Below are 19,468 nucleotides of genomic sequence, written 5' to 3' on the forward strand. Positions count from 1 at the left end.
CAAATGGTCAACAAGATGCTTGTAGCAGCATTGGTTACCTCACATTTATTCAACCAATAGAATCGACTGAAATATTTTGCAGAAATATTCATTTGGCATAATTCTAGAAGTGTCATGAATTCAAATATCTTTGATTTTGCATTAACGAGCGTCATGTTTGCTCCTTGGAGTTGCTTGTTCCATGTTCATTTTCTCAAAAAATATCCACCAAGTAACTCACATAAGCTTTGCCATCTCTTGTTAGCAAGGGCTTCATTTCGGGTTTGTCCTTTTAAAAACTCGCTGAAGAGATTAAACAGTTCCATAGACCTTTTGAAGCAGTTTCCCTTTGACAACCACCTTACTTTAGTGTGATGCAATTATCTCACATGTTCTACATTTTTATCAATATGACACTGCTTAAACAGACATTCACATTTGGCATTAGCTTTGATGGCATTGATACACTTGATCACAGAATGCAGTATCTCATGTAGAACAGGGGGAAACTTTCTTGGCAACTAGATTTTCTTGTTGGTTGTGCATTGTGTTATTCACCATGTTTGGATTTTCATTCTTCATTAATTTTAAACATCCTCTTTTTTACCCATCATAGCCAATGCACCATCTTCAGCACAAGACACAATGTTTCCTTTTGGTATTTCATTTTCATCCAAATAATTTTTGAGCTTGCTGTAGTTATCAACTGCAGTAGTGTTTTTTTTAAATGATTCACAAAACAACATCTCTTCTTGAAACTCTTGCTGATCAATACATCTTGCATATGCCAATAATAGAGCCTCACTGTTCTGTATGGTAGATTCATCCAGTTATATTGAGAACTTCTGTGATTTCAAGTTCTCAATGAGCTTTTTCGACATCTTGATCATGTCATCAATTCTGTTGCAGGCATTACTATTACTCAATGGGATTGCTCGGACATCTTTGTCATCCTTTTCAAAACTATTTTGAGAAACAGTGATATTGAGGATTCCTCTCCCATCGTATGATTCTTCCCATGTTTTGCTATCAGCAGAAAAAATTCATTGCTAGCTTCAAGGATATGATTCAGGGCAGTAGTTTGCGCAGTGAATAATGAAGTGATTTTTTAAAATCTATTTTTCAAACTTCTCATTCAGTGATTTAAAATATTCCAATTTCAAATTGACATAGTTAGGATGTTTTACCTTTGAATGAGCTTCAAGATGGCCTGCTTTCATTGATACATTTGTCAAAGTCTGTTGGCATAATAGGCAAAAAGGTGCATGTACAACAGGTATAAACCCAAACTTCAAGAACTCCACTGAATATTGACAAATCTTTTGCTTGCTTGGTCTGCTCATTTTGAATATACAATAGTGCAAGCTTCTGAAACAGATTAATCAACATTTTATTATGTCTTAGAATTGAACAAAGTAATGATCGAATCAAAGGAAGAATACTAACCCTAAAAAAATTTAAAAAAAAGACATTATCTCTGACATTTTTTCATTTTTTTCCTCTCAGAGAATGCTTTATTTTCTGAGGTCCCTATTTTATTTTATTTTAATTATTTTTTGGTGTCCCCCTCAGGTTAGTGCCTGGGGTGGGATCCCCTCCCCCTGTCAATGTGCTAGTGCACAAAGATACAGTCCTCACTCACCACTGAACTGAAAAAGTAAAGGAATATGGATGGAGATGTGATTGTTGAGATAATTTGGAATTCTTGTCACCAATGAGATAATTTGGAAGGGATGATAAGACCTGTCATTAAAAAAATATAATTATTATGTTAACCAAGGATAACAACAGTTAAAATAAGAGAAATATTGAAAATAAAAAGACCAAAGTGTAGCCACATGCTACTCAAAATAAGACACACACGTAGTGTAGTCAGGATAATCTGAGTTTTATTAGGGCTCAGGCCCGACTTTTATACTTGTACTATCCCTTCCTTAGTTTTCCCCCCTTGGCTGAAGTCACAATATGCATAACAAAAGCGGGTTTCCCACGCACAGGTACTTTCCTGCATAATGCCCTTCTTCCCCATGTGCTATCTCTGTCGGCTGTGCAGCAAGGCCGGCGCCATTTTGGAGTTGCTGGCCTTGAAGCTGCCCTTGCTGTTCACCCGCCAATTTGCTTGTTGGGGGCAGTGCTGCTGTGTGGGCTGCTGGCCTTTGGTTGCGCATGCCACCCAAAGTGCCGGTTAGATCACCGGGCAGCGAGCTGCCACAAAGATAATTTTACTTGGAAGATACCATAATTGTACTGATAGTAGTGCCAAGTCGTATCTTTAACACCAACATAACAAGTTTATTTTTTCCAACCAACTTTTTAATCATTTCCCAAAATATCCCTATGCCCCACTGATATATTCTTAAAACCCACGCCCCACCAAAATGTTCCCGTGCCCCACCGATGGGGCATACACCCCACTTTGAGAATCTATGCTTTAAACAAAAACTAGTGGAAGAATGAAAAATGTAGGCTTTACAATTTTCAATTTTTTTTCCCTCTTGCGGGGAACATTGTGCCATAATCACTTTGGATAATGAAAAAGATTTGAGGGGCTGAAGGGTCTAACCCTGTTCTTTTAAACGTTGCTGCTGTTCTTGAGCAAGAGGGAAATTACAGCAGACACCTAAAGTGATATTCTTAGAAATACAGGGTGATAAAACAGCAGCACTATAATACAGGTCTCATTATTTCCATGGTTGATCTTTTAGTGTTGGCTGGTTTATAGTTGTCTGATGAACTGCAATGTTTGGTCTGTTGATAAACCTGGTGAACAATTTTGTTATTGCAATGCACAAGTTCTGGAGAGACTCAGCAGGTCCAATAGGTGACACTCTGAAATGGTCTTGCACAGATAGACACTTGATCCAAAGATTTTGATTTGGGCAAACATTCCAAGGCATAGAAATTTCAGTACAGAAACAAGTCTCTTTGGCCCTTCTAGTTTGTGCCAAACCATTTTATTTTTGTTGCTTAGTCCCACCGATTTGCACCTCCATACTGCTCCCATCCACGTACCTGTCCAAATACACTTAAATGTTAAAATTGAGCCCGCATTCACCATTTCAGCTAGAAGCTTGTTCCACACCCCCACTACTCTCTGTATGAAGAAGTTTTCCCCCTCCTGTTTCCCCTTTCACTCTTTCACCATGTCCTCTGGTTTGTACCTCACTTACTCCAGTGGGAAAAAACAAAGGCTATCTACATTTATTCCATATCTCTCATTATTTTAAATACCTCTATCTAATCTCCCCTTATTCTTTTATGCTCCAGGGAATAAAGTGCTAACCTGTTTAACTTTTTCTTGTAACTCAGTTTCTGAAGTCTGGGCAGCATCCTCGTAAATCTTCTCTCCACTCTTTCTATCTTATTGATATCTTTCCTGTAGTTAGGTGACCAAAACTGCACACAATACTTCACATTTGGCCTCACCAATGCCTTATGCCATAACGTTCCATCTCCTGTACTCAATACTTTGAGTTAGAAAGGATGCCAAAAGCTCTCTACAAGTCTATCCATCTGCAAAACCACTTTCAGAAAATTATGTATCTATTACCAGATTATTCTGTTCTACCGCACTCCTCAGTGCCTTACCATTTACCGGTTTTGTCCTTTCTTGGTTTGTCCTTCCAAAATGCAACACCTCACATTTGTCTGCATTAAATTTCATCAGCTATTTTTTATCCCACTTCAGAGGGAACTGAGGATTTATCCACCCTTATTTGCTTTAAGACAGCAAGCACTTCCTCCGCTTTAATCTGGATAGGTTTGATGACCTCACTGCTTGTTTTCCTTCCTTCCCACAACTCTGTGCCCTTTTACTGAGTGAATACTGATGGGTGAAAAAAACATTTAAGACCTCTCCCATTTCCAGTTCTTTTTGCTCCATACAAAGCCGACCACTCTGATCTTGAAGGGGATCAAATTTGTCCCTTACTATCCTTTTGCTCTTAATGTACCTGTAGAAAACTTTCCTGAACACATTTGAGAAACTTCAAGCCATCCAGCCCTTTTACAAATTGGGAGTCCCAGTCAATTATGTGGAAAGTTTAAAATCTCCTACTATCACAACCTTATTTTTCCTACATCTATCTGCTATCTCTACAGATTTGCTTCTCCAATTCTTGCTAACTATTGGGCAGTCTATAGTATAACCCCATGTTGTGCTCATATCTTCCCCATTCCTCAGCTCCGTCCATATAGCCTGAGCACAACTGTGATATTTTCCCTGACTAGCAATCCCACTCCTCCCCCTTTCATCCCTCCTGTTCTAAAGCAGTGGAAGCCCAGAAGACTGAGCTGCCAGACCTGCCCCTCCTGCAACCAAGTTTCACTATTGGCCACACTGCCATAATTCCACATGCCAATCTATGCTCTAAGCTCATCTGCCTTTCCTACAATTCTCCTTGCATTGAAATAGGTGCACCTGAGAGCATTTCCACCACATTCAACCTGTTGACTTCTAATGGTGCATGCAACTTTAACATTTTTTTTCCTCCTCCACTTCTCTATCTGCTCTTGTACTCTGGTTTCCCCCCCCTGCAAATCTAGTTTAAACCCACTAGAGCTGAAGTATCAAACCTTCTTGCAAGGATATCCAGTTCAGATGCAAAATGTCCTGTCCTATACATACATAGAAAAGATTACATGTGGCATAACTTTTACTAAGTGAATGTACTGTTTTTTTTGGTAAAATTTTAAATAAAATATTCAAAATGTCCTGTCGGAACAGGTCCCACCTCCTCTGGAAGAGAGCCCAATGCTCCAGAAACCTGAAGCCCTCCCTCCTGTATCATGTCTTTAGCCTTGCGTTAAGCTGCATTATCTTCCTATTCTAACCTGACTAGCACGTGGCATGGATAGCAATCCTGAGATCACTACCCTGGAGATCCTGTCCTTCAACCTAGGACCCAACTCTGAACTCTCTTTGCTGATCATCCTCACCCTTTCCACCTACGTCATTGGTCCTTACGTGGACTACAATATCTGCCTGCTCACTCTCCTGCCTGAGAATGCAGTGAACTCAATTGGAGTATCTCCGAACCTGGCACCATGGAGGCAACATACCATCTGGGATACTCAATCTCTTCCATAGAACCTCTTATCTGTCCCCCTAACTATGGAATCCCTTATCACTACAGTTCACCTATTCTCCTTAGCCACAGGACCAGACTCCATGCCAGAGACCTGATCTCTGTGGCTTGGCCCTGGTAGGTCATCCTCTCCAGCAGTATCTAAAATGGTATACTTGTTATTGAGGGGGATAGCTTCAGGGGTGCCCTGCACTGCCTGCTTGTTCCCTTTCCCTTACCTGATGGTCAACCATCTACCCTCCTCCTGCCTTTTAGGTGTAAAAGTATCCCTGTAACTCCTGTCTATCGTGCCCCCACCTCCCGAATGATCTGGAGTTCTTCCAGCTCCAATTCCTTAACTCGGCTTGTCAGGAGCTGCAGCTGGATGCATGTCTCACAGATTGTCATAAAGGATACTGGTGGCTTCCCTGATAACCCACATTTTTCAAGAGGAGCATTCACCTGCGTTGGCTGCCATTCCCACTGTTTATTACTTGATGAGCAAAATATGATATCGATAAAACATGCCCTTAACTGTGCCTAGCTGCTGAATCCTTTTTGTTCCTCGAATAGGGTGGCCCTTTCTGACTTCAACTCTGACTATTCCTTGCCTCTTGCTTGTTGAAACAAAGCCTTACTTACCACTCTGACTCAGCCCACTCAGTCGATGACCATCTCTTTCCCCCCCCCCCCCCACCTTTGTCTTCAACTGATGAACTTGATTGCCCAATCAACTGCTATTTGCTGAGTCTCTCCTTTTTCAACCCCTTTGTATTCAACTGTTGAACTCGATTGCTGGATGGTCCAGTGCAATATCAAGACAGTGGTGTACTGTCAGAGCTGTTATATTCTAAAATAAGCTTTACATTGGGCTTCCATCTGCTCAGTTAAGGAACCTCTGATTTGGTGTCAGAGTTTAATCACTCTTGTCAACTAAACTGCTCTCATTTGCTCTTGGTGGTGTGAAACAAGAGGGTGTAGCGCGCTATGGTGGCACTATAACCAGGAGGCATCGAATCAGCCATGTGACGTCAGGGCGAGATGACGTCAGCGCTTCGAGCGGAATTCTGGCTTTTGAAAGGTTGCATGAGTGATGAAGGATAAATCTGTTTGATTCACTCTAGAAATGCCTTGTGTGGTTATTTTGTCATGTCCACTGTGATTCCAGTGGCCACAGTTGGTGGTCCTGATGAGTCCAAAAACCTCTTTCTGGACAAATATGGACTCCGCAGCCGTTGCTGTGAAGCTTCCACCTTTCTGGACACCGGAGCCCGAACTATGGATCCAACAGGCTGAAGCACAATTTCACCTTTGCAAAGTTGAATTGGGCACCACTCATTATTACCATCTTGTCAGTGCCTTGGACCAGGCCATTGCTGAGGTTTGGCGACTTCTTATGGGATCCACCACATACCAGCAAGTATGATGCTTTAAAAACACTTTTATTACATGTATATGGTCTGTCTTTTAGGGAAAGGGCAGCCAAACTACTACATTTTGATGAGTTGGTAGACCGCGCTTCCTCAGAACTAATGGATGAAATGCTGTTCCTGGCAGCTGGTGAAAGGCCCAATATGTTATTCGAGCAGCTCTTTTTAGAGCGAATACCAGATGATATTAGACTCTTGTTATCCAAGTGTTCGTTTGAAGATCCAAGGGCTGTAGTGGCAGAGGCAGATATTCTATGGCTGGCTAAAAAGCACAGCAAGGGAAGACAAGTGTGCACAACTAATCCCTCCGATATTGACCTTGTGTCACATTCTAGTACTCTTAGCACATTACTTCCTACAAGCAGGCAACGGCCCAAGACAAGCAAGCAGCCTGTGGATATCTTGTCTTGGTGTTATTACCACAGGTGTTGGGGAGTAAATGCCTGCAAGTGCATTCCACCCTGCTCGTTTGCAAGAAACGCCCAGGCCAACCGCCAGTAAGGGCTGTGGTGGTTGGCGAAAAACTGGCAAACCTGCTCTATGTATGGGACCAGTTGTCCCTACGAAAATTCCTGGTGGATACTGGTTCAGAAGTTAATGTATTTCTACTCACTGGTTTTGACTCATGCCATCCTACATCGGACATGTAACTATGACCAGTTAATTGTTCAAACATTCTGACCTTTGACACCAGGAAGATGAAATTTGAGAATCATCTCTCCCTTGGCCATTTATTATAGCATCGGTATCCTGACATTTGCTTGGTGCAGATTTTCTTTGGACTCGTTCATTCCTCATCGACTTAAAAGGGCATCGGCTAATAGATGGATTCCTCTGGCAGACACCTATACCTATGCTCTGCGCCTTTAAACATTAAATAAACTAGTAGATGAATTCTCCAAGCTGTTAGAAGATTTCCCTGAGATTACGACTGTACAATATTCTGCCTCCACTGCAAAACATAGTGTTAATCATTTCATTTGTACTAAAGGCCCTCATATTCATGCTAAAGTACGCCGCTTGCCTCCAGAGAAGCTGCACTTATCTAAGAAAGAGTTTGCCAAAATGGAGGAACTATGCATAATTCGTAGGTTCTATAATCCTTGGGCATCTCCATTGCATATGGTCCCAAAACACAATGGAGGTTGCCGTCCTTGTGGGGATTACAGGTAGCTTAACAATGCCACCATCCTGGATCTCCATCCGATATCTCGTATTCAGGATTTCTTGGATAATTTGCATGGAACCCCGTCTGGGTTTTTCAAATTTTTACGATTGCTATTTGGATTAAAGAATGCCGCTCAATCACTTCAACGGGTGGTGGCTGCTTTAGGACATGATACGACAAATGTATTCATTTACCTTGATGACATTTTAGTGTCCAGTGGGACTAAGGAAGAATGGAACCTCTTCGTACACCTTTTGTTCATCTTCAAAGGTTTAAACTAACCATCAATCCAGATAAATGCATTTTTGGATGAGAAATGATTGATTTCTTTGAGCATAGGATTACTCAGGAAGGTGTGACTCTGCTGTCATCCAAAGTTGAGTCCATTACCAAGTACTCAAGACCTGCTATGTTTAAAGGCTGCAAGAATTCTTGGGAATGGTAAATTTTTACCATCGGTTTCTTTCGGGAGCAGCTCATATCATAAAGCCTCTTTTCGATTTACTGTCCAGAACCATCCATTGGACTGAAGAGGGAAACAACGCCTTCTTGAAGTCAAAAGATTTGCTGCTTCATACCACTATGCTCAGTTACCCAGTTTTAAATTCAGCCACCGCCCTTTCTACAGATGCTTCCAGAATGGCCTTAGGAAGTGCACTTCATCAGGTTGTCAACAGGCAATGGAAACCATTAGTGTTCTTCAGCCGCCATCTTTGTGAAGCAGAGAAGGAATATAGTGCTTTTGAGAAGGAGCTTTTGCCCATTTACTTGTCTATTCGACACTTCCATTATTTTTTTGGAGGTCAGAGATTTTACTATGTACATTAACCACAACCCCATAGCATTTGTATTTTCCAAGGTTGCAGAGCCCTGGTCAGCTTGACATCAATGGTAATTATCATTCATTTCAGGATTCTCCACAAAAGTACTACATATTTCCAGAAAAGACAATGTAATAGCTGATGCCCTTTCCCGTTCTGCTCCACATGAGGTTTCATCTGTAGATCAAGGTATTGACTACACAGCTTTAGCCGTGGCCCAAGAACATGATCATGAGATGAATGCTTATCGGACTGCAATCACGAACCTGCAATTGAAAGATGTCCAGTTTGGAGTTAATGGCAAACTATTGCTCTGTGATATATCAACAGGACACCCACACCCAGTAGTTCTGGCATCATGGAAACGTCAAGTATTTGACTCTGCATGTCTCTCACATCCATTGATTAGTTTCGGACAGGTTTTTGTGGCACGTTCTTAAAAAAGATGTTACACAAATGGCGAGGTCCTGCATTGCATGCCAAAAAACAAAAGTTCAGCAGAATGCTAAGGCAAAACTGCAGTCCTTCCCAGCAGTTACTCTGCCTTTTGCTCATGTCCATGTGGACATCATTGGTCTGCTTCCTATTTCAAGAAGATACCGTTATCTTTTTACAGTAATAGACAGGTTTATGTGGTGGCCCGAGGCTGTTTCTATGTAGATGCTACTACATACACGTGCCCTCAGTTCCTGGGTGTCTCGTTTTAGTTTAACAGTGCATGTAACTTCAGATGGAAGACCACAATTTACTTCCTCGCTGTGGACGGCCTTGTCTCACTTGCTCAGTACAACAATTCATCATACAAGTGCTTATCATCCCCAGGCCAATGGAACAGTGGAAAGATTTCATCGACATCTCAATCAGCCTTGATGGCTCAGTTAGAGGGCTCGAACTGGGCTGATGAACTGCCCTGGGTATTACTGGGGATTAGAACAACTCCAAACAAGAACCTCCAAGCATTATTTGCAGAGCTTGTGTACAGGGCACCATTGGTGGTTCTAGGGGAGTTTGTCCCTTACTATTCCAACTCCAGTGATGATCCTAGGGAACTGTTGAGCAGGCTAAGGAAGACCATAGGAAAATTGACCTCTATACTGCCATCGTCACATGGAGAACATTCTTCTTTTGTGCCCGAGTCCTTAAAACTGTGAGTATCTTCATTTGAAGGGGAACACTTAGTCAACCTTTACAGACGCCCTACTAAGGACTTTATAGGATACTTAGACAAACTAGGTCGACCTGTATTTTGGACATTTGAGGGAAGCTAGTCTTTCACTGTTGACAGCCTTAAACCAGCTCACATGGACAAGTCTTCCTCATTGCAGCGGCCACCAATCTGTCGCAGAGGTTGACAACCTAAAAGACAGACAAACCTTTCTCAGGTTCTGAAGGTGGGGGGCTGCTGTGTAGCGGCGCTATGGCGGCACTACAACTCCCAGGAGGCATCAAACTGACTATGTGTGATGATATCAGCACATGTCAAGCACGTGATTCTGGCTTTTAAAAGGTTGCACAGGTGATAAAGAATAAATCCATTTGATTCACTCTAGAAACACCTTGTTTGGTTATTTTGCCATGCCCACTGCAATTCCAGTGGCCACAAGGGTATTTTTTAAAGTGGAAAACTTTTAGAAGCTGTGGCAAATTTGAAGGTTTGCATGTAAACAGCAAAAGCCCTCAAAATTGAGAACTTCTCCACTGATAAATTAGAATCTGAGATTGTTCACCAAAACCAGATAGTCAATATTTTTACTGCTTGTTTTTTTTTCTGGCAGAGGTGATGGTAAAATACAAGCTTTAAGCAAAATATTAAAATGTAGAGAGATTTGGCAACTGGATAATTATTCATAAAATGGATAATCATTCATAAATAAGGATTCTAGAAGAAGATTAAGATACTTGAAAAGAAAATATTTTTCATGGTAGCTAATTGCCAAACAGATCTTTAGAGCAGGATACACATTTCGCATTAACTTGTACTTTCATCCGCTGGAAAGTCTGCATTTATACTGTTCACGTTCCCGCTGTTTTTGCTGATTGAGTCAATCATATGAATAACAACAGCGGGTGGGAACATCCATGCTTATGAATGCCCTTCTTCCCCAGCCTGTTTCTGGTGAGTTAGCTGGGAAGCTTGACCAACGCCATTTTAGAGCTGTTGGTCTGATGCTGCCCCAGCTTCTACCCCCGCCAGCATTGTCCTGGGAGTCGCTTTAGCGATCTCTATCCGCGTCTGCTGTTGCACGATGTGCCGGCCTGATCTCCGCAATTGCGGGCTTCCGCATACTACAGAATATTTGCACATAAGAAACAGAACATTCAATCTCATTCTCAAAGGACTGAGGATGTTAATTATATTCAATGTTACATTCTTAGATATGTGTGGGGGAGAAAATGTCCAAAATGGTCCCTCTTTAATTACCCTAGTGTATCGTAGCATAAAAGCTAAATTGCTGGTCCAGGAGGAGGAGTTATCAATTATTGATCCAGAGACAGGAGTTTAAATTCCACTATGGCTATTGGGAAATTTAGATTTTAGTAATTTAAACAAGAAAACTAATCTCAGTATTGAAGCCACAGGATTGAAATCAAGTTTATTGATATCTGATTGTACAAGTACTACCCGAGAAAACAGTGTTCTTTAGTCCTTGGTGCAAAATACAGAGACATATAATCAGACCTAACTCCCATACAGACATATACAGGACAAGTATTTCATTGATACATAGAAATATAAATGAGAGTCTTGGATAGATAGTGTGAGCAGTTCCTTTGGTCATTCAGCACTCTCATGGGAAGAAGCTGTTCCTCAGCCTGGTGGTGCTGGCTTTGATATTCCTGTATCTCTTCCCCGATAGAAGCAGCTGAAAGATTCTGTGTGCAGGGGTTCTTAAATGATTTTGTGCACCCTCTTCAGACGATGATCCTGGTAGGGAGATTGGGGGGAGGGGGAAATGGGAGGCTCCTGTGATCTTCTCTGCCACTCTTGTGGTCCTGTGGATTGACCTCCAGTTCATTTCTCTGCAGCAACTGTACCACACCATGATGGTGCCAGCCAGGAGGCTCTCAATAGAAGAATGACATAATAGTGACCGGTAGCCTTGCCCACTTTAGTTTTCTCAGGAAGTACAGTTACTGTTGTGCCTTCCTGAATAGTGAGATGTTGAGTGCCCATGATGGATCACTAGTTAAGTGGCTTGTGATCTGTTATAGACTTAATCCCTTGCTACATGTGCTCACCTGTCTGTGGATCTTCTGTATGTACCCTTACATTGCCCTCCTGATTGCATGGGAGAGTTCATCTCTGGCTCATTTTGGTGCCATTCTTTCCCCTATCCTGAAGGCAGTGTCATGAGCTCTGAGAAAGGCCCAGATCTCTGTAGCCAACCATGGTTTCTGGTTAGCCTTGGTTGTGAAGCGTTTGATCTTGGTGACATCCTCCATGCACTTGCTGATGTAGCCAGTCACTGAGCTAGTGTAATCCTCCATATTCACATGACTGTTGTTGGTGGCTGCCTTCCTATAACCACTCTCGTCTGTGGTCTTAAAGCCACTCCTTGGCCACGTCCTGATCTCCTTGAGAACTGACCTAGTTTGCTTTGCCAGCATTCTATACACCAGGGTTAGAAGGACAGATATGGAATCTGAGTGACCAAGGTGGGGGCGAGGTGCAATCTTGTAGGCACCAGGGATGTGGTGAACACATGATCCAGGGTGTTCGCTCCTCCCGTGGCAAACTTGTCATGCTGGTAAACCAGTTTTCAGGTTGACGTGATTAAAGTCGTCAACAACAATCATGGCACTGTCAGGGTTGGATGTCTGGGCTTTGCAGATGGGACTGTTAAGCTCCTTCATGGCTTCACCCTTGTTAGCCGAAGGTGGAACATAGACTGTGGCAATCAGTGGATTGTCATTTAAAATCATCTTATTCACTTAAGGGAAGGAAAACTTCAGTCCTTGACTGCTCTGGCTCATGTAGTGTACTCTGAATTGGTTCTCAGGTTGAGGGGTAATTACAAATAGATAATGGAAATTGCCACTGCCTGGTGTCTGCATCCCATGAATGAAATGGTCAGGTGAAAAACTATTTTGTCACCAATAGATGGCGGAGTTGCCACAAAAATTGCATCATATTTTGTTTGATTTAACAGACCAACCTGGGGTTTGCAACAAGTGTATTGCAGGAGTTTACATTAATATCTGATTCCACAGCAACTATTCCACCCTTAGCATGTACCACAGCAGTTGCCTGCTGCCTCTTGCATATTTGCCAGATAGATTTTCTTTCTGTAATGTTTGCCAATGGTAGAAGAATTTCAAGATGCCTACAGGGCAAAATTGGAGTGCAGAACGTTTATGGCATGGAAAGCTGGGAAGAGAAAATCATGGGGGATTTTGAAAGTGAGAATTTCAAAATACAGACAGGCATTGAGTTGATAAGCAGGGTGAATTTCTCCTCAGTAGCACAATTCTGCTTAGCCAGATAATGAGAGTTTGTCATACAGACGCACTCAAGTATAATGTACAGATGCACTAAAATTCCTACTGGCTGCAGCCACATGGATACACTAACTTCAATAATGTAAACTAAATTAGCACAATATGCCAACACGGAAAGAGTTCCTGAATAGAAATAGACAGATTTCACATTACTAACCCTCAAAAAGATAAAGCTGCAAATATTTTTAAGACATTGGAATTAAATGGTAGAATTTCTACATGCTTACAATTCAGTATGCCATTTGGTGAGTTTATGCCTGATATTTGGTGTTTTCTGTCAATAGTCTTAGCAGAATCTGAAGAGGGATGGGGAGGAGGGGGGGTTCATGTAGTGACTTGTTGCCAAATTCTCATAATCGGTTAAATTGAACACTTCCTGTAGAAACTAAGGAATTGTAGTTGCATGGTTTCAGTCTTTGCTCAGAGCAGAATAGATTGGGCACAAGGGTCACACTCTGTGTTGAATAATTTCCTTCTAATTGTAATTGAGAAAAATGTGGCTTCATCAAATAAAACTTGCTGTGGACAAATGGATAAGAACATAAGTGGCTTTGTATATCCCAGGCCTTTGATGTGATTGTTGGGGGTTGTGTGCATAGCAAAAAAAATGTAATGCATCAATTGGTTATGCAAGACTTATCCTAAGTAGGGTCTTGAAAGCATAATTGTATCAATAACTAGGGAGGCCCCAGTTAATTTTGTATTAGATCCTTTCTATATTACTCTTTAATTGTTATCTCTGTTGCCTGTTCTACAGATGCTGTCTTGGCCTGCTGAGTGATCCTGCAACTTTGTTTTATTGCCTGACATCTAGCATTTTCTATTTTTATTTTACAAAGCCATGGGTAGAAGTGAGCAAATGAAGGGATTTGTATTTCTCTCAATGAACTCTTTCTCAAGATGCTTCTTTTCTTTTAAATGTGAATGCACAATCCCACTACCTTACCAAATTCCCACAGGATTCATGCACCCTATGGTTTTGTATCTAATTATTTTCCTCAGTTGATGAAAATATTAGCAGGTTGATCATATTTGTGAAATGGCACTTTTTACATAACCTGATAGGTATTCTGTCTTGTGCTGTAGCTTTTGCATATTCATCAATTACTGGAAGAAATAACGGACAATTTTGTTAACAGGGGGAGCACATGGGATCAATGGAAGCGACAGAGGCATTTTTTGCTATGACAAAACTCTTCCAGTCAAATGATGTAAGTATTACCAGATTTACAGGAGTGTTCAGTTCCTTTAAAGTCTGTGCTTGTTTTTGTGGCTAACCTGGAGTTAATATGCTCTTGGGGAAAATAATTTTCTCTGTTAAATGCATTAATGCACTTCACCTGTGATACTTTTACTAAACTAATCCATCATAAAACACAAACCTGAAATTATTAGTACATCCTTTAGTTCAAATTGCACTTTCCAGGCATCATGCAAGTGAACAACAAAATCCATATTCCATTGGATTGTACTCCTCACATTACCAGAGAATATATAGAACAATACAGCACAGGAACAGGCCTTTCAGCCTCTGTTTCTGCAGAACATGATCTCCAAATAAAACTAAAACTCTAGACGCACAGGAGACTGTGTTTAGATTCAGATTCCAGTGTCTACAATCCACTGAATGGATTCAGCAAGTCAAGTGGGAGAAAAAGAATGGCTGATGTTTGGGGCCAAAATCCAGGTAATTACAATAAACCAGAGACACAAGTTTCTGGAATCGAATCATGATCGTGTTTAGCTCAAAACATCACCCATTCTCTTTCTCTCACTAATGCCACTTAACTCACCGAGTTCCTCTAGTAGGTTGCATTTTGACTGAAACTAAAACTTCTCCATTTCACAATAAATATCCCTCCGTCTCCTCATTCATGTGTCTATATGGAGGCCTTTTCAATGCTACTTTTGTACCTGCTTCCACTTCTACTCCTGGTAGCCTGTTTAAGGCACCTAGCTTGGGGAAATCTCGTAAGTACCCTTTCTAAAGCCTTCACATCCTCCCTATAATGGGTTAATCAGAATTGCACACAGTATTCAAAGTGAAGATTAACTAAAATTTTCTATAGCTTGTATTTTAAAATGCATGATATTTTCTTCTTAAATTTTAAATATCCATTTTGAAACACAGTTTGTGAATGGAACCTTAGTTTTGCACTGAGGTCTTTAATGAAGTTAAACAAATTTTATGGGCAGCATTTCAACCCAAAATATCAACTGATCATCTCCCTCCATGGATGCTGCCTGATCTGCTGAGTTCCTGCAGAAATTTTTTTTAGCTGTTGATTCCAGAAACGTGAGTCCCTGCTTTATCGTAATTAGCTGGGATAGGAAACAATCAGGTGACCAGATTAGTCAATAGAATTCCACTCATATCAGTTTCACAACCATCTCTAATTGTGTAGCATCTAATGTTACTGGGTTCAAAATCATTGAATCCCTTTCATTTAAAAAAAACACCTTAAATTATGAATTGGAATACGCAGCTTTTCATACAAGTAATGCATGGTCAGGTTTGGAGGAATTGGACTGAAAAATAATATGGGAGCAGTCACTGAGCCATGAACTTCTCTCCTCACTAAGTTTGAGATGCATGGAAATGCCTGGAAGGAACAATGACTTGAAACCTTCTGGTCCTAAAGTCCACTACAGCTGGAGTTTCTTTATCCTTTGTCTGAGATCTATGGTAGAAGAAAAGAATATTGGCTTTCATTGCTAGAGGGATTGAATTTAGGAGTAGGGAGGTTGTGTTGCAACTGTACAAGGTATTGGTGAGACCACATATGGAGTACTGTGTACAATTCTGGTCTTTCTTGAAGGATGTACTGGCTTTGGAGGTGTTGCAGAGTATATTCACCAGGTTGATTCCAGAGCTTAGTGGGTTAGATGAGGAAAGATTGAGTCGTCTCGGACTACTCACTGGAATTTGGAAGAATGAGAGGGGATCTTATAGAAACATAAAATTATAAAAAGGCATAGAAGGAGACTCAAGCCCCTTTTACACAGAGGATTCAAGCCAGGTATTATCTGCCTTTTGAATGCTTCATCTAGCTGTGTAACTGCATCGAAGGTGGATGGATTGGAGGGCGGGGGGGGGGGGGGGGGGTGGCCTGAACATATGTGACTTTAATTCACCAAGGTAGGTACTGCCAGAGGTGGAGTATTGCAATGTGGGGCCAATCTAAAAGGGTGAGTTGTATTATCAATGCTGCTGTGCTACACATCAAATGGTCCATGTTTTGCTTTGGGAAGGCAGCTTTCTATGTAAAAGGACTCACCGACCTGGCTTTTCTTCTATCCTGTGTGAACAAGCAAGCTGGCTTCCAGAGATGGGTCATGTATACGACAATCACGCAGCTTTTCAGTGTAAAAGGGTTATACCACTTAGCGACTTAGCCTCAAGATTCAGGGTAGTTTACTTAGGATGGAGATGCGCAGAAACTACATTTGCAGATGGTGGCAAATCTGTGGAATTTGCTGCCCATGGAAGCAGTGGAAGCTACCCAGTAAATATTTTTAAGACCATGTTGGATAGGTTTTTATATAGGAGTGGAATTGAGGGATATGGGGTGGGTGGGGTGGGGCGGGGGGGGCGAAGAGAAAGCAAGTAGGTGATGAGCCTCAGATCAGCCATTATTTCACTGAATAGTGGAGCAGGCTCGATTGTCCAGATGGCTGACTGCTGGTCCTATTTCTTATATTCTTTAAAAAAAAAGGTCATTGTGGTGACTCGTGCTTGTGGGCATCCATTAGTGGCATTGGAAAAAAAAGTAGATTTTTTTTGTCCAACTGTTCTTTTTAGACCTTGCATGAAACTGCTTGGACCATCACCCTGTTTTTACCTCTTTGACCATTATAGGGTTTAATGGCCCAGTTGACAGGCAATGAGATTTCTGCAAATGTAGTTCATTGGAATGGAATGAGCTGCACTTATCATTAATTGGCAGGTAGATGATTCCTGCTGAGGAGCTTGAATAAACTGCCATTATTTAGCACTAAGACATCTGTAAGGTGTATTTTAGATCAGGATATCGAGTGGGTGTGGAAACTCATGCTGTTGTTGATGAGCAGGGTGGAAACTGCCTTATTCTTAGTTGAGCCTCATTCAGCAGCCTTGCTCATCATTTAGCTATTCGTGCATGCAAAATTGCTGCTGTGCTTGGCTTTGTAAGAGCTACTGAGTTGCAAAGCAATTTATTGTATGTGACTTGCTTCCTAATAAGATGATGAATGTAGTAACCCTTTCTCCTAAATGAAATTTTCAAAATCAGTTCAATGAAAAAAATGAGTTCTAATAATTTTCAGATCCAAATTGTCAACTGATTACTGTTGAACCTTGTTGGCACAAAATATCAATGAGTAACCCATTTATTTCACTGTCTCATTCAGCCCACCCTGCGAAGGATGTGCTACCTGACGATTAAAGAAATGTCTACCATTGCTGAGGATGTCATCATTGTTACCAGCAGGTTAGTGTCCTGAGGTTAATAAAAGGACTTTTCTCTTCCTATGGGTTATTAGAATCGTAATACTGGCAGTACTCTGCACACCCTGCACTTCCCAGGGAGACAAATGTGTACCAGAATCTGGACAAAAGCTACAAATTTGTAAGCTTCCAGTTTTTCTCCTTCAAGTCTAAAGTTCCATCTGACAGGTTAACATATGTCTTTTTGAACATTTTTATAACAAGCTAAATACTAATGTGATGTTGAGCATTTGGAACCTCTGTTTCCTTGTGCGCTTTTCATTAAAAGTGGTATGGGTACTTTCTGATTGTATTCTCTCAGAGCAAGCATTCTTGAATTTTTCTCTTAATCCACTGCACTGTTTAGTTTTTGAAGTCACAATTTAAAGAAAACAAATGCTAGAACATGAATGAAAGCAAAAAGAGCTGGAAAAACCTTCAGGTGATCTTGGAGAGAAGAGTTAATGTTTCAGAAAATGCTTCAATGTAAGGTAATCTAACTCTGGTGAATGAATGTGGTGGAAACCAGAACAAAGTGAGTTGAGGCTGTTTTGCTTCAGTTGTGTTCCAGGCCAGAACAATTGTGGCGGCCCTTGAAGTACAAATTTTTTAATTTCCTTTTGGCGATGTTACTGGCATAGACAGTATACCTTAATCTTTACCCTCTTCCATTAGTGGGTAGCTTTATCACTGGCAACTTTGTACTTTAATTGATCAACAGCAGTAAATTTTAATTCTTTACAGACATGGATCCCTCGTGACCTAGTCAAGAAATGTTTGTCTGTTGATTCAATAGACTACTAGAATAAGCACTGGTGAGCTGCAGTGCTATTCCCAGGCCAGTCTGTGTTGAGTTAGCTCATCTAACTCAGTCTCTGATGAAGAACAAAAATCCATTTGGTCATAGATCCGTTTGTACATTGACTGAAAGGTGGCAGATTTGAGTGAGGACAGGATTGGGCTCAAATGTGATGCCATTCAGCTTTGAATAGTCTCACAGTGTATGACCAATATGAAGATTAGATCAGCGAAAGGGTTCTGATGTTCTGGATTTCCACCTTTTGCTACTTTCATCTTACAACCTATAATAGTTTCTAGAGCTTTAATGCCAGAATTTCATTCAGCAAAGTTGAGGCATTGGAGGGATTCCAAACCTATTACATCAGTAAAAAAGATTTCCGTCTATTGGCAATTTTGTCTTGCTGTCTTGTAGTTTCAACTACATTGGGGGCTATGGGGATAAGATACACCAGAAGTGCTATGTTCTAACTCCAGGTAATATGCATGTTGGTAAGATATCCTTTTCATTATAGACCACACTGTCTTTACAGTGAATCTGATTTCACATTTTTTTAACAATACTTATCTCTTTGTCCAATTATCTTTTGATGCCTAAAATTATTAGGGAAACAATCTTCCCACAGTTTTTAGCTATTTGCCACCATGTTGAACATGGATCTTTTTTGACTAAAAAGTCTATGGGGGAGATAAATATGAGGGGTTATAGTTTTAAGCTGAAAGGAGAAAGGTTTGGGGAAAGTTCTTCACTTGGAGTGGTGGGAGTGTAGAATGAGCTGCCATCTTATGCACTGAATGTGGGCTCGATCTTATATTTTGAGAATAAATTGGATAGATACATGGACGGGAGAAGTCTGGAGGGTTATGGAACCTGAGCAGGTCAGTGGGACTAGCAAAATGGTCAGCACAGGATAGAAGGGCTGAATGGCCTGTTTTCTGTGCTGTAGTGTTCAATGAGTAGATAGGTTGGAGAGTATCCAGTTGTAAATGGAGATGAAAAATATTATTTTCCGAGTCATTTGTACATTTTGGAGGGTGGGAGGTTGAGTTAGAGAGTATCTTTAACCTTGTGTGGAACTGGAGCTTCTTGATAGTATTCTGACCTCTGACAGGTCATAATTTCTAAAAACTTGGTGCAGTGCTAAGGCAGTGCTGCACTGGTGAAGGTATTGTTTACTCCCCAGGGTGTTTTTTTAAAAAAAGTGTCATTATACTGAAGAACAGGAGGGCACTTGTGTACT

The 19,468-nt window shown here is 41.1% G+C and overlaps 1 protein-coding gene across 2 annotated transcripts in view; it reads left to right on the forward strand.

Moving 5' to 3' along the window:
* The window catches only part of copg2 (COPI coat complex subunit gamma 2), a 109,055-nt gene that overhangs the window by 19,732 nt on the left and 69,855 nt on the right, over positions 1–19,468 (forward strand). Inside the window, exons 4-5 of one of the 2 annotated variants that reach the window (XM_069937346.1) lie at positions 14,104–14,175; positions 17,354–17,433. In XM_069937346.1, coding sequence (XP_069793447.1) covers positions 14,104–14,175; positions 17,354–17,433 — 152 coding nt within the window. Of the gene's footprint in view, positions 1–14,103; positions 14,176–17,353; positions 17,434–17,818; positions 17,921–19,468 lie in introns of those variants that run through there. The other variant, XM_069937347.1, reaches the window with a different exon arrangement.

This window comes from Narcine bancroftii, chromosome 5 (genome assembly GCF_036971445.1).
Source record: "Narcine bancroftii isolate sNarBan1 chromosome 5, sNarBan1.hap1, whole genome shotgun sequence".
Classification (NCBI taxonomy): Eukaryota; Metazoa; Chordata; class Chondrichthyes; order Torpediniformes; family Narcinidae; genus Narcine; species Narcine bancroftii.